The following is a 21,550-nucleotide window of genomic DNA, read 5'->3' on the forward strand; positions in this document are numbered from 1 at the left end:
CAGAGGCATCTGGGCTGTGTGCACTGTCAGAGGGGTGAGCGGGAGCCAGCCCCAAAACTTGCCCAGAGCCCCCTGGGGTTCACATCCCTACCTCCCAGGATATGAACAGAGCAGGGATAAGAGATCCTTGGGAGGTGCTGGAGCACAATGGACCCCAAGCCTTGGGGATGCACTTCACTGCCCTGCGGTGGGCAGTAGCCAGGCATGGACGTGTGTGTGTTTTTCCTCTGAAATCACCATTTTATGTCAAACTTCCAGCCAAACAAAACACCTTCATTGAACATCTCATTTTAAAAATGAGGAATTGCCAAGTTTCATTTTAATAGTTTGACAGCCCTGGAAACTGATGCCCTAATTATCCTCAGAGCAAGTGCACAAAGGCATTTTCCTGCCACTGTGGCTCAATCTGAAGCTAGAGCCCAAATCACAGGTTAGATGATAGATCAGTATAAAGTCTTCTTAAACTGCACTCATTCTACTGAGGCAGCCACCAAAGGCACCAGTGATGCAACTTATGCTCCGTATGGGCACCTCAGTCTCATCAACAGCACTGTCACAGTTAGGAAACAGGGTGGGCAGTAGTTTCCTCACAGAGTAACACATTCATAGGGGTAGACTTGAGACCGATGTAGTTGGCATTAAGAAGGGTTATTTTGATTCAGGTCTGTATAGTGCAGTGTGGATGCCAGAGCCCTAGGATAAAACAAGTCAGAACATCCTTAACCTAGAGTTAAAACGCAGTATAGATGCACAAGCCCAGGGTTCCCTGACACACGTCATCTGACTCAAGTCCCACTAACCCTAGGCTTCCATTGCTGTGTAGATACACCCTTAGAGGCCTTAGAGTACTTTCTAGGATCTGATTAATACATTACAATACATTTCCTAAACTCTTACTTTCTGTCTAGACAAAATATAATCACTATGTCAACAGTGAGAGAGTGCCTGAGATCTTTTTCAGAAATCAGTCTGGAACATGATGAAAGAAGGGAAATACCCTCATTTAAATTGAATAATGAATTCACTTTTGGTCTGTAATTGCTGCTTTATCATTGTGAAAGAAGAAAGCGAGATTTAGAAGGCAATGATGGATTAAATCTCTTCTAGTATAACTGACGGTCCCAAGAAATACTGTTTTCCAGGACAGTAATGTAATTTTACAAGTCACTAGAGAGATGAAAAGTGGAAGGTAAAATCATCTAACAACGTATTTTTTCGTCATTGCAGATAAATTTTTGCTGCTCTTCCATATATGGTAGCATAGGTCTCGTAGCTAACTGTAATTCCACTGATGAATTGCCTTAGTGACTTTGTAACAAGGACTTGTGATTCTTGCAATACTCAAAACTAACCCCTTATCTAAACTCTTCCTGTGAGGAGGAATGACGGGAAGCCTGTAGAAGAAAATTCACTGCTGCAGTGCACCCTGAGGAGGAGAAATCCCAGTATCTGTAGTAAATCTTTAGACGCCACACCATTACAATACTAACATAGTGAAGGTTACACTAGAGACAAAAACCTAGTGAGTTTGGCTTTTACTATACACACCTTAAACTTTAGAGTCCTTGAAACAGGATGCAACGTGGGACTCTGAGACAAGGGGATTGGATGTGAATGAGGAATAATGGATTCTTAAACGTATTAATCACAAGTCTCCAGCACTCAGTGCATTGCTAAGAGAATTTTGTTTCTTTCAGGGCATTCAGGATCAGTAGTATGAGAAAATCATAAAATTGGTTCCTTTTGTTTACGACACGGAGAATACATTTGCCATTTTAGCAGATGATTTTTTTCCACCTCTAAAACAATGAATCCCCCAAGTGCCAGTCAACATAGCAGTCTTCAGTTTGTTTTTTTTAGTACATTTTATTTGCATTTTTATAATTTCATGGTCAGTTATTAAATATCCTGTTGATAGAACATTTCCTTATAGAAAACAGAACCCCTGCCATTAGTGGGTTCAATTGACACCGCTATTAATTTTAAAACTTATTGACCCATTATTGCCCATCAGGTATTTTGGACTATATAGTAGTAAGTACTTGTGTATAAAATGTGCCAAGATATCTTGTTTGTGGCTTTAGGAGCACTGACTTTAATTAGTCTTCTCTGACTTAATTTTAGCACTGTAGATTTAACACCCAATGTACAAGACCAGACTGCCCATTCTACCATCCCACTATTGCTGTACCTCCTCGTCATGCCTTGAAATGGACTCGAACTCAAACCAGGTAATCTAAGCAATCTTTCACCATGGTTACCTTTTAAGGCCCTGAACATCTGAATACATATACACATGTGTAACTTTACTTACGTGAGTAGCCCTGTTGCATGTATGCATAAATGTTCGTTGGGTTAGGGCCTAAGATTGGTAATTATTTCACAATCCTGTTGTGTAGCAATGGTCAAAGGCTAATCTGTCTTTGAACCAGAACTCTGTATTTATTGTTTTGAACAGTGACTTACACAGTTACTAACTCAACCCTTAGAAATGTGAAAAATCATAGGTCTGCGGTGAGGGCGTGGCATAGAGCAAACAAGGTTCCAGGCCTGTGCCCAAAGATTAAGTAGAGTGCATTGCGCTCCTTTGAGTCAGACTGTAAGCTGCACATCTGTTCTTCCTTGTTCCTGGTCTCATGTCATGGTACATGACACCCCACTTCTCAGGTCAGGTCTGCTTGCTCCTTTTAGTGTTCCTCATATCATAGCAAAACAGCCTTCTTCCTATCACTGGTTAGTCTCTACAAAATGCTGTGGGAATTAACTAGCATCCTAGGTATCACTGGCTTTTTAATACTCTGAACCAAGAAAATGATACAGTTTATTCTGAAAATATCCACAAGGGGAATTTATTTACCTGTAAAATTTTTGGCTTAGAGGGAAAGATTACAAAATGTAGTATAAAATAGCCAGTGTTTAAAGTTAAAATAGCTTGTGTTGAGAGTAAATGCTTGAGTGTTTCTTGTTTTACTGTGAAAGTTTAAGATTGCTGTTGATAAAATTATTAGCAGAACTTACATATTTCTTTCTGTATATTATGCAAGTAATTGGTTGAAGGTGAATAGTACCTGTAGTTTTTTTCTGCTCTTCATACTTAACTTTTGGGACAGCAGATATAAGTTACCAATTAAGTATGTTGTAAAACCCATTAAGAAAAACTATATCATTAATCTGCATCTCTTTATATGCCAGTACTCTTAGGATTAAATCCTGCGGTGTCAGCAACAGCTGCAGGTTTTGGAAACTGAAGTCAGTGGAAGTTGCAAGCGCTCAAAATAGCTGAAAATCAGGCTCTTTATTAAGGTGCCTAAACAGAGATGTAGGAACTTAACTTTAGGCACAAAGTTTGAAAATGTTCACTTTTCTTTTAAATGCTCAGCTCTCTTGAGCATTTCTCACCATTTAATATCCCCTGAAATGGAAGTCTTGATACCTGAATCATTAAGAGGCTAGGACAACACTTGTCAAATCATCTATAACTGGTAATAGGCTTGTTAATTATGTGGTTTTCCCCCCTCCCAGTGAATAATTATCATACAATTTGTGGATGAAAGTTGCTGCCTTTGGACGCTGATGGAGAGGAAATCCTGATACTACAAAACCTTTCACACACCTTTTGGAAGTTTGAATATATATAATTTTCATAAAATGAAATTTATTGCATACTCGAAATGTCTCTAATTTTCCAAATTTGTAAGTTTAATAGCTGGTTTTACTTTTTTTTTTTTTTTACTCTGAAGAGAACATCTGTGGAGGGAAAAATGTTTACTTTAAATTCCATTAAAATTTTCAAGACTTGGTTTGTATTTTACTGTTCGGTTTAGTCTGTTCTTTCTTTGCGTAAAGATTATTGAGTAGAGCCACTCAAAGTTTTTTTTTTAACTAGAACAGATTTCTTTTATAAGGGTTGTTCCACCAATGCAAATGGTCATTATGATTTTTATTTGGGGAAATGGTCTTAGTGTTCTCCAAATATACACACACAGTCAAATTGACACCTTAGTGCAATAGTGATTTCAGTTCCCACACATCCACTTTTAGTACCTGATGCGTACAACAATAACTACCCTCTTGTGCAGATGGAAAGTTGTTGTTTTTTTCTTTTTATTCAAGGAACAGTACATAAGCCCCTGATAATCTGACAGTAGAAGATAAAGGTAAGAGGGAAAGTAGGCATTAGTAAGCAATTGTTTTTAAATAAAGTGAGTTGTTCCACTGTTTTTGAATTACCAAGCAGTTCAACTGGAAATCCAATTTTAAGGATAAGTGTAGGGAGAAGGCACCATCTTGAATCTATCCTCAAGAGACTTTATTGTTCTTCAAGCACTCAACACTGCTGCAAATACTCTGTTGTAATCATCTCCCTCCAGGGAGCACCTGTAACTTATATAGCAAAGATAAACCCATATAAATGGTAACTGTGTAGAAATAGTTTAAAATCTGTAATTCATCTGTTCAAATGATATGAATTGTTAAACAATAACATGAATGCACTTTTTTTATTAAATCTTTTGTATCTTTTGGGGAACCACATTTTCACAAAAATATACAAAAGATATTTTTGTACAATTATTTACATTAGATATCAGAAAACAATGTTACCTACATATTTTAAACTCAAATGTGACAAATATATTCTTGAATTCTGAAATTTAACACTCCAGGAAATTACTTTATCTGCACAAATAATATTTTAATCAAAGTTTAGTTCATATTCAAATTTTAAAAAAAATCTTACTTTAAAATATTTAAATTAAATCTTCATATTTTTGCATAAATTAACATAAAACCTACAGTATTGTATGATTACAGGGAATAGATGGCCATGGCCAAAACCAAAATGAGAGCACACTTAAAACCATGATCCTTATTACAGTAATACATGAACATACACCTTTGGACTAGTTTAGAGTACATTTTTTGGTTAAAGCATGAGGGATTGTCTGACAGACACCATAATGAAACACAATCAATCTAAAAAGACAACTGGATCAATGATTTTAAGCTTAAAGAACTTCAGTAAGACATTTTCCTAGACTATTGAGCAGAGGAGCATAGGATGAAGAACAGCACTGAAACACTGATTTCCATCCCTTCTCTCCCCTCCCCGAAATGAAAGGTAAAACTGCAAATGAAATTTTTTTAACAGAATTTTTGAATACATCCATTAGCTAGCTGCACTGTTCAGAAGCATCGTTTCTTTTTGGGTATGAGACAAAAGTGAATCAATCATGATAGGGCAGCAAAACTGATTAATTCCTACACTGGTTTAATTTCAACGGCTTTGATGTCTATCACCTACTGCACAAAGATTAGCATAAGGCAATCTGCTGATGTGCTCCACTAATAAAAACAGTAGGTGACCAACCCACAAAGTCAAAAAAATATTAATTTTAGTCTAAGGGGAATTTTTTCTGAGTGCCATTTAGATTGATTTTACATTATTTTAAATAACTACTGTGGTCTTGATCTTATTTTTATGTAAAACTTTACATAAAATGTACATTTTACCTTTCTTGATGCATTAATAATGCAGCTTTTCCATTACTTAGTATATGCTGTAAACTCGGAAATGAACTAAAAACAGTTAAACAATGCTCACAAGTACCAACTGTTTGTTCGTGTTAAAATTATAGTAGCTATTTGAAGCCCCAAAAACACAACACTAGTAAAGGAAAAGTAGGCTAGACCTATGGAAAGCATTATCCAACAGCACCAAGAATTTCACAAAGGAGTAGTAAACCAGCTTTATCATGCAGTTTGTGTCAGTGGTGACACTTGGAGTTTCTTTATAAAATGAATTTACTACAGTTCCAAATAAGCATGTCCTGGATATAATACACGTTTGAAACAATTGTCGAACTGTAGAAGTGCCAGTCACCGTTCCATAGTTATGGCTGAGCATTAAGTTTTGTGTTTTAAGTCTTGTACTGAAAGTAGGACTGCAGCCACTTTTATTACGTAGGACGATACCATGTGTCTTCCCAAAATTACAGCATTTTCCCCTTTGGGCATAGAATGATTTTTTTGAGAATTTATAAATAAATCTTAGTTTGCCTCTTTCAAAACAGCTACCTTAGCTGCTTTTGTCCTCATGGGAGTGAGACTGAAAGTGCCCTTACCTAGCGAATATGCCCTCTTTCAAAATGGCCACCAATGGGAGGCAGTGGCCATTTTAAAAGAGGGCATCTTTGCTACAGTTTCAGACCCAGTGAGACTAGATAGCTGCCTCTTTGAAAGCAGGCAATTCTTATATTCATCAGCCCCTGCAGAAGGAGAAACTTTTAATTAAGAAAAATGGCAGAAAATGAACACTAATCCTAAAACTTCTTTTAAAGAACTACCTGTTATACCAGATTGACTCAACAGGGCTGGGAAACTCCGGAGAGGTGTGCATGGGAAGTTGGGGGGGAAGGAATAAAGGAAATGTCTTTATGGGTGCATACTGGGGAACGTGGAGTTTAGGTGTTAGGAGAAATTGACTAGTACACTCCAGTTGCTTTGCACTGCTCCTGTGTAGGGTTAACAGCAAAAATATCTGGTGAATCTGGTCCTAGAAGATTTAAGGGTGATACCACCCTCTTCAAATCATTACAAATATAAAATAGCAACATTCTCTTTGGGTTTCTTGTTTAGTGCTCTTCTATGACATCTGAACTAATATAAAACTCCCAGGAAATATTCTATATTAAAGATAAGATTAACAGTATATATCAGTAATTTAGAGATAAAACCATTACTGGAATCTTGTAACAATTCCCAAAACAAGCATTACAAACCCAGGAAATTCAGATTTAGGTTAAGTACAAGAGAAATCCAAATGTGTTAAGGTATGGATAAGACACACAAAATGTTAACTCTGTCTTCTAGTACCACCATTGGGGGGAGGGGAGGGGGAAGACTTTAAAATCAGTTTAATCAAATTTAGGACTACAAACATATATGCACTCATTGTAAGTGTATGGTTATTGCATAGTGTCACTATAGGGCAGAGTTGAGGTTGTTTGGGTGACTGAATTTCCATACCTTTACACATTTGTGTATTTATTTTAACTTATGCCTTAAACTCTCTCCTGAGTTATTTGTTTCTTGCTCACAAAAGCACTGCAGTTTTTTTTTTGAATCTTTAAATTACTGATTTGTACTCAATCGTAACTCCCTTCTCAATATAATTTGTCAGTAATTCAAAGACGAACTAATGAGTACAGCCTCATTAGCTAGATTTGTGCAGCTCCCTCCTAAGTGACTGTAATTTCTGCAGGCAGCTCATGGGCACCATTTTCACAATGTAACATATTATGGAATTTCATAATTCTTTGTTTTTTTTCTACTAAAGAAAAGTTTAAAAAGCCCTGTTATTCAGCAATATGAAACCTGGCCCTATCAGGTTAGGCCAGTTAAAATAACCCCCGTTTTGGGCTGTGGGCAAAACAATGTATTTGTTTATTCCTTTTAGTCAGGCTGGAGGGTAGTAAAGCAGGCTCTGCCAAGCCTCAAGTTACCCCTTGGGAACAGCTGTGACTTCCCCAGGAACGAAGGGGTGGGGCAGTGCCCAGTAACCTTCCACTCAAACTAGCAGAGGGGTTCTTTCTTAGCAGCTGTTTCTTCACTGCCAATGACACCAGCTGCTAGTTCTTTCAATTTGAAATCTGGACATTTTTCATCTGCGGGTTTAACTCATTGACCACTTGCCCCTTCTGCTTGTCACTCCATTGGCAACCTCACTCTCCACCTTTCCTTCCTTACTATTTCCTTTTCTCCCCACCCCATTGTTCTTATTTACTCTTTCCCTCTTGCTGTTTCCTTCAGCACATCCTCCATAATTAAAGAAGTGGAATTAACTTTTGCTTGTCATTACCATGTTCGTATATTGTATGCCATTTCTGCAAACTCCCCCCCCCCCCTTGTTTTTATAGTTGGGGGATGGACTCTGTCTTCCTAGTTCTTTTTACATTGATAATAACAATGGGAGCCCAATCCTGATTAGAAGCTTTACTATAGATAACTCAAGTAGACGTGACCAAAAAAAACCTCTCAATAACTGCTGAGATTGTATTCACTTATTTGTGAATGATTTGGTAAGCAGATGTGTTGCAGCCATGCTCCATGTTATGCACCCAGTTTTCTTTCGCTTAAATAATCAGGCATTCAAGACCAGTTTGGTTTAAGACTAGAAGCTGAAGAGGACCAAAATCAAGAAAAGGATTTGGTCTGACAATACCACAGTGATTGGTACAAAGAGTGCATAGTAAGTTTTGGCATGCTCACATATTTATCCAGATAACTAACAATGAATGGTACCGTAAACATTAGGGAAAAAAAGAACAGATGACAAGAGGCAGGAAAGTCTGCAGATATGAAAGAGCATATACATGAACACAGCTAGAGCTGCTCAGTCAAATTGGTTGCTATGACTAATATGGCAGTTTAAATTGTGACCTGCAATATCTTTTTCTTCCCTTTGTTTAGGCATGGTACATTCAGGAAGAAGGCCACAGAATGATTCACTCACTAGCCAAAACAAAGCTAGCAACAAGACATTTGTCTATTGTATACACTCTAACCAAAAACCACTTGCTTTTGACAGAAATTAAGGCTTGCTGCATCTGCTATGCTGATAAATCAAACAGGAAAACATGTCACTTTGCTGCTGTAAGAAGAGTATATATTAAAATCAAATAGCTCATCCTTCCATACTGTTAGGGCTTGCTATCCACTTACAGCATCTAAATAGTTATTTGGGTGCCGTGTGCTGTTTTTCAGGTGGTGCAGGTATCAGCCAACATTAACCAGATTTCTGTAATTAGGGTAACTCTAGCAACTTCTGATTATGCTCATTGTTAAGATTTTTGTTCTAGCTAAATACTGACTTTATTGGTGCATGTGTTCAGTTACTCAGAAGGCGCGCTGAACTAAGTTGCTCTTCCCCCAACCCCTTCCTAGATCCAAATAATGGTGTCCCGTGATAATGTGTTTAAGAAAAATTGAGCCATTTAAGGTTAAAATGATTGAATACATTTGACTCATTAGTTCTCCCCTCTACCCTAACCTTTTCTACATCTTGGCTCTTTTGACTACATAGGATCATGTTTAAGTCTGAGATGATTTTTTTAGAATTCCAGTCTGCATAGGATGTCAGTTCTCTTTGTTAATTTAAATACTTTTCAGTAACAGATGGATTCATGGGTATCTAGACTAGCATATGTTATTCTTTCACTTGTATAAGGGGTTTTAATAGTTTTTTACCTGTTCTTTTTGCGGAAACAGACTAACACGGCTGCTTCTCTGAAACTTAGTTTTTTAATATAAAAAGAAATTACCTTGTGGATCTTAAAGGTATCCTAGAGCTGTATTCATTGCAAACTAGAAAGTGAACCTGTATGATTGAGGGGCAGGATACAAAAAAAAAGAGAAAAAAAAGAAAAAGAGTATTTGGGGCTCAGTACCCTCTTTTAGTGCTGCATAGCCAAGGGAAAGGCATCTTTCCCAATGCCGTTATAGCCTCCAGCCCCCATACTTATCCTGCATACCTCCAGAACAACTCTACCACTCACCCCTTCACATTCTTCCTTCCTTCCAGGTTTTAGAAGGCCATAGCACACAAGGCATTTTTCTGTACCAATGGTCAATTATAACGTCCCATAGGCTATTGGCCCTTGTATTCACTGCAGAAGAGTTTCACTTAGCAGCATGGCACCTAACTGAGGCCACGCCGTATCGGCACATTACAATCGATTGCTCGGGGATTGATATATCGCGTCTCATCTAGACGCGATATATCAATCCCTGAGCGCGCTTACATCGATTCCGGAACTCCACCAAAACCAACGGAGTTCCGGAATCGACATGGTGAGCCGCGCACATCGATCCCGCGCGGTGAAGACAGGTTAGTAGATCGATTTTAGATAATCGATTTCAGCTACGCTGTTCTCGTAGCTGAAATTGTGTATCTAAAATCGATTTTCGCGCGTCGTGTAGACGTGGCCTGATTGAAATTACACCACTAACATTAGTGAGTGTAAAACCTAATTGAGGCATTATTGACTTGTGTGTCAGTGTAAACGCATCCCACTGATACGAGCTGTCAGTTCCTACTGCTGTCAAAGACAAAATCTCTCTTCAGCAATGAACCTCCTTAGTTTGCTTGTGGAACATGAACTCTGCCCCCACAGATCTGCAGCTAAGACACTATTTTCCCCAGCTCCAAACAGGGGCAGAAATGGGGGAACAGATGCCTCGGGAGTTTGGGGGTAGAAGGAGTGTAGATAGCAGCTGTGCACCTCCTGCTACAGCCCCAGTGGTGATTTGTGGTGCATTGTGTGCTGGTATTTGTGCTCTGATGTACCTCTGTGGTTCCTCAGTGAAAAAGTATCAGCTGGCAAATTAGCAGTGGAGTGGCACAGCCATAGCATGGGCACTACTGAAGATGGTGGTTGGGGAATGGTTAGTGTGAGAAGAGGATACTCTGGGAAAGTAGGGGGTGGGTGCAAGTCACAGGCTGAAGATTTACTGGGGGATAGTGGGCATAGGATTTGTGGTAGATGGGGAGATGCAGAAAGATGAATTTCAGCTGGCAATTTAAAGAGGGTCATTAGCTAAAAGAGCTTTTGACAGTCATCCCACCTGAACTGCTGTAAGGCAGCCTTAGCATGGATACAAGGGCAAATCTTACACTATGTTCAGATGTGTAGTATAGCTGCACTGAATCAGTGGTGGAACACAGGGTGCAAAACAACAAATTACTACACTAACAATTGATTTCTCTAGCATAGATAAATGCTAACTATTAATTTTTAAATAATAATAATGGGCAGTAAGAGTAAAGCTGCAGCATGATTCTGATCTCACATCTGTCAGTCAGGTGCAATTCATCTGAGTCAATGGTGTACCCTAGCACAGACCCTAATCCTAGTATCTTATACTTTAGAACAGCAGCTGTGTGGTTAGTGAAACTATTGTACTGTAGTGGTAATGGCAACAAATCATCTGTTCCAAATCTTGCCTGGCTGAGACACTTGATATTAGATCAATACATTTTTCTGTTGTGAAAGACGCTCTAGTTAGATATAGGAAACACACTGTATAAGATTATTTGTTGGGTCAATAGTGTTGAATATTACTAGGGCCCTATCAAATTCATGGTCCAGTCTGGACAGTTTCACAGCCAGAGGGTTTTAAAATTGGTCAGTTTACATCTGAAATTTCAGAATGTTTTAACTGTGAGGGTTCACATCCAAAATGGAATGGGGGGGGGTGCTTGCAAAGTTGTTTAGGGGGTCCCAAAATTAGCACCCTCTCAGCTTCCTGCAGTTAGAGGAGGTTCCTGGAGGTGAAGGTGGGCAGGATTGCCCTCCCCCCACCCCCCAGTGCTTCTGGGTACACCCCACCTGGGGGCTCCTAGCTGCTAGTTCATGCCAGGGACAGATGAAGGCAGAGCTCCCTCGCCAATCTGAGGTCCCCCAGGAAAAATGGATGCTCCAGACCCAGAAGAAGCTTCAGGGCAGAAGCCCCTAGCAGGTCACCCTGAGCCCTGGTAGAATCCGCAGGGGAAGAAGCCCTGAGCCCCGGCTGCAGCTGCGGGGCTGAAGCCTTGAGCCCAGGCAGCCCCAAGTCTGGACTGCTCGGAGCCCCAGCTGGAGTAGCAGGGCGGCGGAAGCTCTGAGCCCAGGCCGCCCTGACTGCAGCTGGCAGGAGCACAAGCCCTGAGCCCCAGGAGGAAACCCTGAGCTCGGCACCTGGAGCCATGGCAGAGGCCACGGTGTCAGGTGCCCAGGCTGCTCCGGCTGGAGTGACTGGTGGTGGTGAAACCCCGAGCCTGCACTGCCCTGACGGGAGCAGCAGAGGAAGCCCTTGACCCAGGCTGCCCTGAGTCCTGGGTGCAACTGTGGAGTGGAAGCCCCCAGGCGCCCAGAGCCATGGCAGGAGCTGGGCGGGTAGGGACTGAAGGGGCAGAAACCCAGAGCCCAGGCTGCCCCAGTTGCACCCACCGGGAGCAAAAGCCCACAGCCCAGCAAGCTCCACTGTGGGAGGAAGCCCCGAGTTCACTGCCTAATGCTGTGGCAGGAGCCCTGGGGGGTGGGGAGTGGAGGAATGGAAGCCCAGATCTTAGCTTCTGGGCTGCTGCAGCGCAGAAGAGAGGATATACCACCCTCATTTCTGCACTGCCTCTGGAGGTGGGACTGATATCTCCACCAAGAGTGGCAGTGCAGGGGAAGGAAAACTCCTGTCCCTCCCCAGTGTGGTCGGACTAGCAACTTGGAGCCCTAGGCTCCCTGCAGCAGAGGAGATCAGATTTCCAGGAGAGGGCTGATTTCACAGTTGGGGACATGTTTTTCAGGGCTGTGAAACTGGTAGGGCCTATATTACATAACAGCAAGCATTGTTGGACATGGAAGAGTACAGTGGTCTGGCTGAATCTCTTTGTACTTTCTCATCTACTCTATGCAATCTCTCCCTTTCTCCCCACCACACACACAAGATATCTACAGTGGGTGCTAAGGTTTATTTGTTTCTTTTTTACATTTACTTGGAGTAAAATGATAAGAGGTGAATAACAACAGCTATGCTATCTCAACTTGGAATCAAATGCCATTTGTCCTTAACAAATGCTGACTTAAGTAGACAATAACAACTGTGACCACAGCAACACTACTCACATTTAATAGCACTTTGTTAATGCAACCTGTGAGCTAGTTACTTTTGCTCCCTTTCATGTTGCATGAAAAATAACTGCACGGCTTAAAAAACAGATATAGCCCACAGCACACCTCCACTGCATGATCATTTCAAACAAACAACTGAAGCAGTCTTCCCCAGTTTTACCAAAAATGCAACTTTCTCCTGGAGTTTATCATCACTAAAATGCTTGAGTCTGTGTTATTTTGCCATTTAAAGTATGTTCTTATACTAAGGGTTACAGGCAGGCCCATATTCTTAATATGCATGCTTACTTAAAGAAGAGTTATGATTGGATGTTACATTACAATCAGGAGAGAGAGCTGAACAAAGATCTCTTCCAACTAGTTTTATTCCTGTTAAAAAATGTGACTGTACAAAATACCAGTGTTTGGAAAGATTATGTTCTCTCTGCATCCTCCACGTGATACTGAGAAAATAAAATCAACAATTCCTATTGCTGTGAAATTCTATTTTTGCAACTGGTGATGACCCCAGTCTTTACAGAGACTAAAATTATCTTATTTCATATTTCCAGCAAAGAGACTAGCAGCTTAGTCAACTTACACAACAGTAATCTCTGTTCCACTGAGAACACTTTTATCGCAAGGCAAAAACTGGAGTTAGACTTTTAGGTTGTGGGCAAGGCACTCGCAAAGTGAGCAAATCTGTTTCTGCTCATGGAACTAATTTAATGTTTAAGTGCAACAAAAACACTAAATTAGCCTTAAAAAATGGGTTCATACAAGCCTGACAGCATTCACCAAACAGGGTTATGACCCAGGCCTCTAAGCACATGAATACTGCAGGTCTAAGGAGCAAACTTTACTATTACTGCTTCACCAGACAATGCTTCATTTTTGACTATTCATAGAAATGTCATATCCCATTTTACTACTTTAATCTTTTATTAAAATACTGTGTAGTTTTATTTAAGAACTGCTAGATGTTTTCCTTTCAGTAATAAAAAAAGGAGTAACCTGTTTCAATGATATTCAGTCCCCAGAATTTAAAGGAAACACATCCGTGCTGATAATAAATGCATCAACATACAGCATTAGGTGAGAAATAACATCTGTTGATTAAAACCCCACTATCTGATTGGAAAACTGTACATTGATCCACAACTCACTTCTTCCTTTTATCCATGTGTTTCTTTTTCAATGTCTGGCAGTGAATGGAATCCATACATGGGTTATCCAATACTGTAGCAAATCTAGGGGGGCGCAGCATATTTGTTATAGTCTATTCTTCTGATAGACTCTAGACACTTGTCTTTCAGAGACAGATCGTTGTCTGTCTTTGATCAGCACCATTTCTTAAGCATGCAGGGCACTGTAGAATGTCTCATTGCGCTCATGGGTCTTTCATGCCTGTAATTTTCCGCAGTATCCTCTTTGCAAAGGCTCCATGTCTCTCTTAATGAAGCATATGCACACATTTCCAGATAAATAAGCTGCATTTTCAAAAAGTTGAGAGATTAAAAATTATTATATGTTTAATATAAAAGAAACGTCAATAAAAATTATTTTCCAATAAATTAAAAAACATGTCAAACTATATTGGCCATTACAGTTTATTTTTTTTTATTTTAGTGCATCTCTGTAGTTCATACCACTCTTAAATAAGAAGAATCAGGTCTTGTAAATATTTGACTGCTTCTTTACAAACGATAAGGAACAAATACATAACTGGTTAAATGTCTCAGATTCTGAACTTGAACATTATCTCTGCACTATTAAAAATTGTCCACTCAGAGTAAACATATTAGATTTCTAATTACTTTTTGGGAAGAATGAAAAGATATACTTACCTACAGTCATCCCCTCCAGCACTGACAACGTATTTATCCCCACTTGTAAATCGAATATTAGTCAAATGGGCCGAGTGACCTAAAAATCGCTTGTGTTTTGCCTAAAAAATAACAACATGCAAGATCATGAATCCTCCTCATTGGACTTTTTTAGAAAGAAAGAGTAAAGAGTATGTGTATAATGTTTAGTATCCTGTATCTAGAAGGTTCTAAAATGCTCCACAGGTTCCTAGGCTAAAGGGGTCATTTCATGAAATGCATCATGAAATGCATTTAAAGTAGAAGCTATTAAATTGTCTCTGAATTATGGGTGTAGAGGTGTCTCTAAATTATGGGGGTGTGTGTGTGCACATACCTCCCTCCCCATAGTTTAGAGACAATTTAATGTCTTTATCCAGTGGGGTATAAAGCAATTTTACACACAAACACACGTGCATGTGCGCCCAGTGGTTAGGGAGCTGGGAGATGAGAGGTTATGCTGCTCCAACAAATATTTATATCATTGTAGATCAGCTTTAACAGGAGGGACTGAGAGACAGACTAGCCCCAAAACACCCCATAGCTCAGTGAATGGGGCATTTTCCTAGGAGGTAGGAGATCTAAGTTCAAGTGCGGCAATGCCTAAGTCCAACTTGGGTAGCCTGCCACTGCTCTTTTTTGAATGTGCCTGTGTAGCAGGGTGGTCACCCGCTCTGGCCTTAAAGGGCTTAAAACAGCCCAGGAGAGGGCTGTGGCTGGGAGCAAGCAGATCCCAGGCTGATTGGGGCTCACTGGCCCTTATAAGAGGGCAGTAGGCCAAGAGCAGAGTCAGTCTTTTTCTGCCTCTAGAGAGGGAAGGGCCTAGCTGCTTAGGAGGGTACCTAGAGTGGAGCAGGGCTGGGGGAGGGCCAGAGGAGCTGGGGAGCTCTGGCCTGGAAACCCCCCAGGCTGCAGGCCTTGTTAAAGGCCCCGAAGGGTATTGGGGTTGCAGAGGGTAGCCCAGGGGTCGGCCAAGGCAACTGGTCCAAACCTCTCTCGGCTGTGATGAGTGGCTTGTACACTGCACTCTGTCCCAGTGAACGGGGGGCTAGGCACTGACTGGCAGTAGCCTGATACTGAGGCGAGGTGGGGATAGTGGATGGGGGTTCCCCTGGGGGGGGTACTGCCAGGGGGCAGCCCCCAAGAGAAAGGGGCAGCGGGGTTTGGGAGGGACATGGAGGGGGGCAGTGACACCCAGGACACCAGCCTGCAGAGGGCGCTCCGGAGGCAGGCAGGCTAATTCCCCAGGAGGCCAGCAGGAGGCGCTGCAGAGGTGAGCATCACCCTGTTACAGCCTGCTTTCGGCAGATGGGTGTCTGTGAGGTGGGCAGTATTTGTATGTGCAGATACTTGAATATAAGGTAGACCTTTTGTGGCAGGAGAGGGAGGAGACATTGGGAATGGGGGCAAAAAATTAAAAACCAAATTTTTTTACTTTCCTTTTATTTTTACTTTTTGGCTAATTTCCTGTTTCTTCTGACTCATGCTTTGCTCCCTCCACTGACTCTCTTTCTTGCCTGGCCATCATGTTCCAGCTTGTGAACAGACTATTTCTGACATCATTCCATGCAGAAATTACAGATTCCTGCCTTAAGGCCTTGTGTTCAAACAAAGGTGTGTAACAAGTCCTTGTGAAGACAATGCAATTATTTTCACGTGTTACTCAGTGACTCAAGTTAAAGCCTAGCCTTCCCATCAGAACACACTTTTTTTTTTTGGTAATGAAGACATGGCTTAAGAGAAATCATGTCTTTGTTCACAGTTCAGAAAGTTGTCTCCTTGCTACAGGAGCCAGTGATGAACTCTAAATTTCCACTACATTTTCATTATGTTCCTTCTGACTAAAGGGATTTAAGAGCCAAACAATAACTGTTACCATGAAATAACCTACAGATAGGGACACGAGTGCAACCATTTTGCTGTTAATTTATACTGTGTAGTCACAGTTTGTTTCCATATCAAGTCCTTAACCTCTGTGCCTCAGTTTCCTTATCTGTAAAATGGAGATAGTGTTACTTATCCACATGTGTAGGGTGCTTTGAGATCTTCATAATGAAGGCACTTTATTAATGCAAGATAGCAAGCAAGTACTATTGCTGGTTTTTTAGATTACTTGAAATCATGGATTGTGGCTACAGCTATTGTACAAGGGTTTAGGAAATCCTGGATAGCAAACAAGCTTGTAAGACTATGGAGCTACAACTAAAAGCATACATTAAAAAGCTATAAACTCAGCGGGGAAAAAGCACTACCACCACCCTCCCTCCAGAGATAGGATGTCACAAAATCAAAAGCACTTTGTGTTACAATCACACAAACAAAAGATTCTTACAAATTTTTCAGGACATGGAAAGTCAAACAGCTTGACCATGCCAAAGTCATCGCCTGTTACAAGGCTGATTCCAGAGTGAGAGACACAGGCACAGTTCACATCAGCTTTCTCAGCATGCCTGGACCAGATTCCAACTACTTCATCCCCTAGAATACTGAAATAGAAGGGTGAGAGGGCCCCCTTGGCAACTAATGCATAGTAGGAAAAGCAATAGGTTTAGAAATAATAAACTGATTTTTATAGTATTCTGCAATTATGAGAATCTGGAATTAAAGTAAACTATTTACCAAAAAACCTCCCAAACAACATGGCTAACAAAGCTAAAAAACAGATCTTGAAATTGATAGTTAAAATTAACCAACAAGGCAATTGTCAAATATAGAAAAATAAATTATGTGAAGTACAATGTACAGAAGTTGAACAGAGATGTTACTATTAGAGCTAGTCAGAACATTTTTTGTGAAATGTTTTCATGGGAAAACGCTGTTTCACTGAAATCAAAATGTTTTGTGGAGATGTATGAATTTTGATGGCATTTTTGAACGAAAGGTTCCCGAGGTCCAGGGTAGACCCTGGTCCATTCCAGAAAGAGATCTAAATCAAAAGCTAACCCTTTTGCTCTGAAAACGGACATTTCAATAACTTTCCAGTTTGCAAAAACTTTTGAAAGGTTTGTTTTTCATCCTGCACTGGATCTAAAATACATTTCAAACCTTGAAAATCCTCATGAAATGGAATTGTTGGTGTCTGGCTAGCTTTAATTATAATGTACATGTACATTCCACAACCTGAAGAGAAACCCAGCAGTGGATTATATGATGGATTATAATTTATATGCTGAAAATTTGGGATGCTAGAATGTGTCTGGATCAGGCTTGAGCATTATATTTTAAAATAAAGTTATGATACAGTTAGAGCTAGGTCAACTGACAGTGTTTCTTTCAAACACAAATGAGGAATATAATAAATTAACTCACTATTAAATCATAAAATGAATATGTGCAAAAATGTCTCGGAACCTGATGACCTGAAAATTCTCCGCCTATCTGATACTATCCTGATTATGATCAGGAACCCTTTTGTTTTGAAAAGGAATGGGTTGCTGACATTCTCTCTCTTTAAAGACCCAGTGACTTTGGAATTCACTCCCCACAATGGTATGAAGTAGCTCAGGTCTGCCAAAGTTCAGGGCATGGTACAGATCCCAGCTCTTGTTCAGGGTTTTGAGAAAGTGGGAGATGTATGGGGCTGGTGATTTTTTGTTTTTAAAAAGAATTATTTTTTCAGTTAACCTTTAGTGCATGAATGAAGGTATGTTGCACGATTTGTTATTTTGTATTGATTGTGATTTTACGGATTTGTCAAATGAACCTAATTGCAAAATGATTTTTATTTCTATAAAAATCAAAATAAAGTAATTAAATATACAATGTAAAATAAAACAATGTAGTTTAAAAAAATAAAACTAATGCCAAACATAATAAAATATCATTTTAAATATCATATAATCTGTTTATACAATGACTTCTTTTGTATATTTTTGAATACACCAATAATAATCATATCTTTCTCATATGGTAAACAGCAGTACTGTATAAAATCTAGCACTGTCTAGTACACATGCTCTAATAGGCTCTGTAAAACTTAAATGATCACAGACTTGTATTATGCAGGTTTTTATTTGAAATCCATTTTATATTTTTTCCTGACTTACCCTCAAATTACTATTTCCAGCTACTGCTGCAACACATTCAATTAACTGGGAGAATGGGATGTATGATCTCTCAGGTTGCCTTAGATCAGGGGTTCTCAAACTTCATTGCACCATGATCCCCTTCCGAGAACAAAAATTACTACACAACCCCAGAAGGGGGGACCAAAGTCTGAGCCTGCCGTAGCCCTGCCGCCCAGGTGCTGGGGTCCAAAACCAAAGCCCAAGGGCTTTAGCACCAGGCAGGGAGTCTGTAACCTGAGTGCCACTGTCCAGGGCTGAAGCAACTTTGTGACCAACTTTGGGGTCTCGGCCCACAGTTTGAAAACTGCTGCCTTATATGCTGGATCAAAAGCTGTAAAGGGTACTTAAAGAGCGCGAAAACTCATAACCTCCATCCAGAGACCATATGCATCTAATACTCTGATTGGAGTAATTGCCAGTGATCTCAAGTGGAGCCTATATATTCTTCCCATGTGACTTTATAATGTACAACTACTCTGTTGCCAGATCAATCAGGCATGTTTTAAAGAACAATATAGATCAAACGCTGTAGCGTTGCGGTATCCTTCATGATAATATGGTCATTTCCAGACCTATGGTTTTCTTTCCAGGTGAGAGACATCTGAACTTTTACTCCTGTAGCAAGAGTGAATCTGTGTGAATTAGGTACCTGGTCCAAGTGGCCCATGTTATTCTGTCAATCACTGCCTGGTCCATAAGCTGTCTTCCCGAAGGCACTTCATAGACCTGCCTTTTGTAACACCCAGTAGAGACCTTTGAGGATGAACATCCAAAAATAAGGGTTCATTTGAGTTAAAAATGTTTGAAGATATTTGAAGTGGTAAGGATATAATTATACACTCAATGTTATTATCAATGGCTCTGAAATAGAGTAGACTCAGAGGAAGTATTCTGTGGGAAGATCTCATGCTTCCCAAAAATGTATACAAGTAGAGAACAATGAGAAATGGTGATCAATTTTTAATTTAAAAAAGTCTTACCAATAAAATGTGAGTGAAATGCATGTACATTCCTTACTACACAGCACCCAATTAAAAGAGTAAATGTTGTAAAAATTGCAGGTATAAACTGGACTTTGCTTAGTTGGCCTGGGGAGGCTCACCCCAGTCTGCGTGTGATCCTTTGGTGGTGAAGAGGCCACATAAGAGCTCGTATGCTATTCCTCCTCCCTGATGTTGGTGCAGTCGAGAAAATGCAGTGCTGCTAGCACATCTCTACTCCATGCTGATCCCAATATTTATTTTTGGCCTGTTGGAGCCATTTGTGGCCAGTGTAAATTACAGCAGCCTGAAGCTTGGGCTTGTGACCTCATAGAAAAGGGTCAAAATGTGTAGATGCGTTGTGAGAGCCATGGCAACATGGGTAGAGTGCTCATCAGAGGAGGCTTGTACTGATAGGATGTGCACAGGGGCATTTTCTCTATTATTATGGTCAAGAATCTGAAGGGTTTGCTATCGTTTCCTGATGATTCCTGGGAAGAAAGATTGTACTCCTTCTCATTTCCAAAAGGTTACAAACCCAGCTTCAGCAAGGTGATGAGGCAGGTGAACAGTCAGTGTCACTTTTTAGTAATTCAGAAGTACACTTCTGCTTTCTGTATTTATTTCTCACACTCAGGTACTAAGATGAGTCCAAACAACTTATTTGTATTTGTGATCTATACATGCCTATCACAAAACAACCTCAACATTTAACACAGCTGTCAGTTTCTAACCATGGTAGGCCCAGGACTGAAATACTGGGGGAGCTGCTTGTCAAAACTGAGATGTGATTACTGGAGCTTCATAAGGAACCTTGCATGGTGTCTGTCACTAATATATTTGGTATGAACAAGTGTTAATAGACCTTCATGAGCAGTACATTTACTTACAAACTTAAAAATAAATACAATGATCTCAAATGACTGATACCTGGAGAAAACGGCTATCTGCAGAGAAGTCCATCTGGATAACAAAGCTTGGGATATCTTTGCAGTAGCTAACTCGATTTAGCGTGGGGCCCAATGTCAAGTCATAAAAATCCACTGCATTCTCACTAGTACCCACTGCTAAGTAACGAGAATCTGGACTGAACCTGAATAGATAAATAGTTTAAGAAGAGAGATTGAAATTCACAAGAAGAAAAATGTAAGATCTTAGAATTTCTTTTTCTATTTTTTTTTCAACCTTCTGATATCAAGTTGTTTTTTTTTTGGCAAGGTAGTGTTACAAAATGGATGCAGCTCTTATTCTAAGGGATGAAAAACAAGAGAAAACAACATTTGTCTGGTCCTACTTTCTCTTTCAGCATGATTTATTATTAGTAATAGAAGAGATTTAAAGAAATAAAAAGGTGATTTTTTTTCTCTACAATATATTTGAATTATTATTGCTTCTCTTGATGAGTTCTCATAGCAAAAACATTTTGCACATGGTCCGACTGAATTTCATTCTAGCTAGACTAACTTTCTAGATGTTGGAAAGAAGATTTAATCTTCACTACTTTAAAAAGATGGGCATGTAGATTTACAGAAGACAGAATCAATTTTATTTTTCTTAGCAATGAAGGATGGAATGGAGAGAAGAGCCATTGGATGGGACCACCTGAATAAAATGTGGCTAAAATGAAATCTAATCAGCTAAATATTGAGGAAAACACATTGTTTACAAAGCAAAAGACTGAAAAGGGAGGAATAATCTATTATATAATGCAAGATTTAAAACTGAAATAAAAATGTTGGAGTAATTTATGTTTGGTGAATGTTAATGTTTGTAGACCTGCCAGGCAAAACTGGTATGTGAAAATCCCTATAGTTCTTCTATTAAGTATCTAATCACACCAGTGTGCAAATGTATCTTTTCCTGCTATATTTTTGATCGTATTTTGCTCCATAAAGATGTTCCAATACTGTCTCCTTTTCGCTCACAATGTTTACCTTCAGTCTGCCCTATGCTAAATCTGCTGGTTCCTACTCCCTGTCTGTGAAGCCATTAGTCTT

The 21,550-nt window shown here is 39.8% G+C and overlaps 2 protein-coding genes across 6 annotated transcripts in view; one reads left to right on the forward strand and one right to left on the reverse strand.

Moving 5' to 3' along the window:
• The window catches only part of ZC3H14 (zinc finger CCCH-type containing 14), a 45,929-nt gene extending 36,212 nt beyond the window's left edge, over positions 1–9,717 (forward strand). For 2 of the 4 annotated variants that reach the window (XM_032774209.2, XM_032774211.2), the window contains exons 16-18: positions 2,125–2,231; positions 4,114–4,157; positions 8,470–9,717. In XM_032774209.2, coding sequence (XP_032630100.1) covers positions 2,125–2,231; positions 4,114–4,126 — 120 coding nt within the window. In that variant the 3' untranslated portion in view covers positions 4,127–4,157; positions 8,470–9,717. Of the gene's footprint in view, positions 1–2,124; positions 2,232–3,522; positions 3,807–4,113; positions 4,158–8,469 lie in introns of those variants that run through there. The other 2 variants (XM_032774210.2, XM_075065606.1) reach the window with 1 other exon arrangement.
• A 4,164-nt stretch (positions 9,718–13,881) lies between these two features.
• Positions 13,882–21,550, reverse strand: part of EML5 (EMAP like 5) — a 328,115-nt gene continuing 320,446 nt past the window's right edge. For both annotated transcript variants that reach the window (XM_075065608.1, XM_075065607.1), the window contains 5 exons: positions 20,484–20,646; positions 19,223–19,326; positions 16,839–16,992; positions 14,489–14,589; positions 13,882–14,131 (listed from right to left, as the gene is read on the reverse strand). In XM_075065608.1, coding sequence (XP_074921709.1) covers positions 14,095–14,131; positions 14,489–14,589; positions 16,839–16,992; positions 19,223–19,326; positions 20,484–20,646 — 559 coding nt within the window. In that variant the 3' untranslated portion in view covers positions 13,882–14,094. The remainder of the gene's footprint in view (positions 14,132–14,488; positions 14,590–16,838; positions 16,993–19,222; positions 19,327–20,483; positions 20,647–21,550) is intronic.

Source organism: Chelonoidis abingdonii, chromosome 4 (genome assembly GCF_003597395.2).
Source record: "Chelonoidis abingdonii isolate Lonesome George chromosome 4, CheloAbing_2.0, whole genome shotgun sequence".
Lineage (NCBI taxonomy): Eukaryota > Metazoa > Chordata > Testudines > Testudinidae > Chelonoidis > Chelonoidis abingdonii.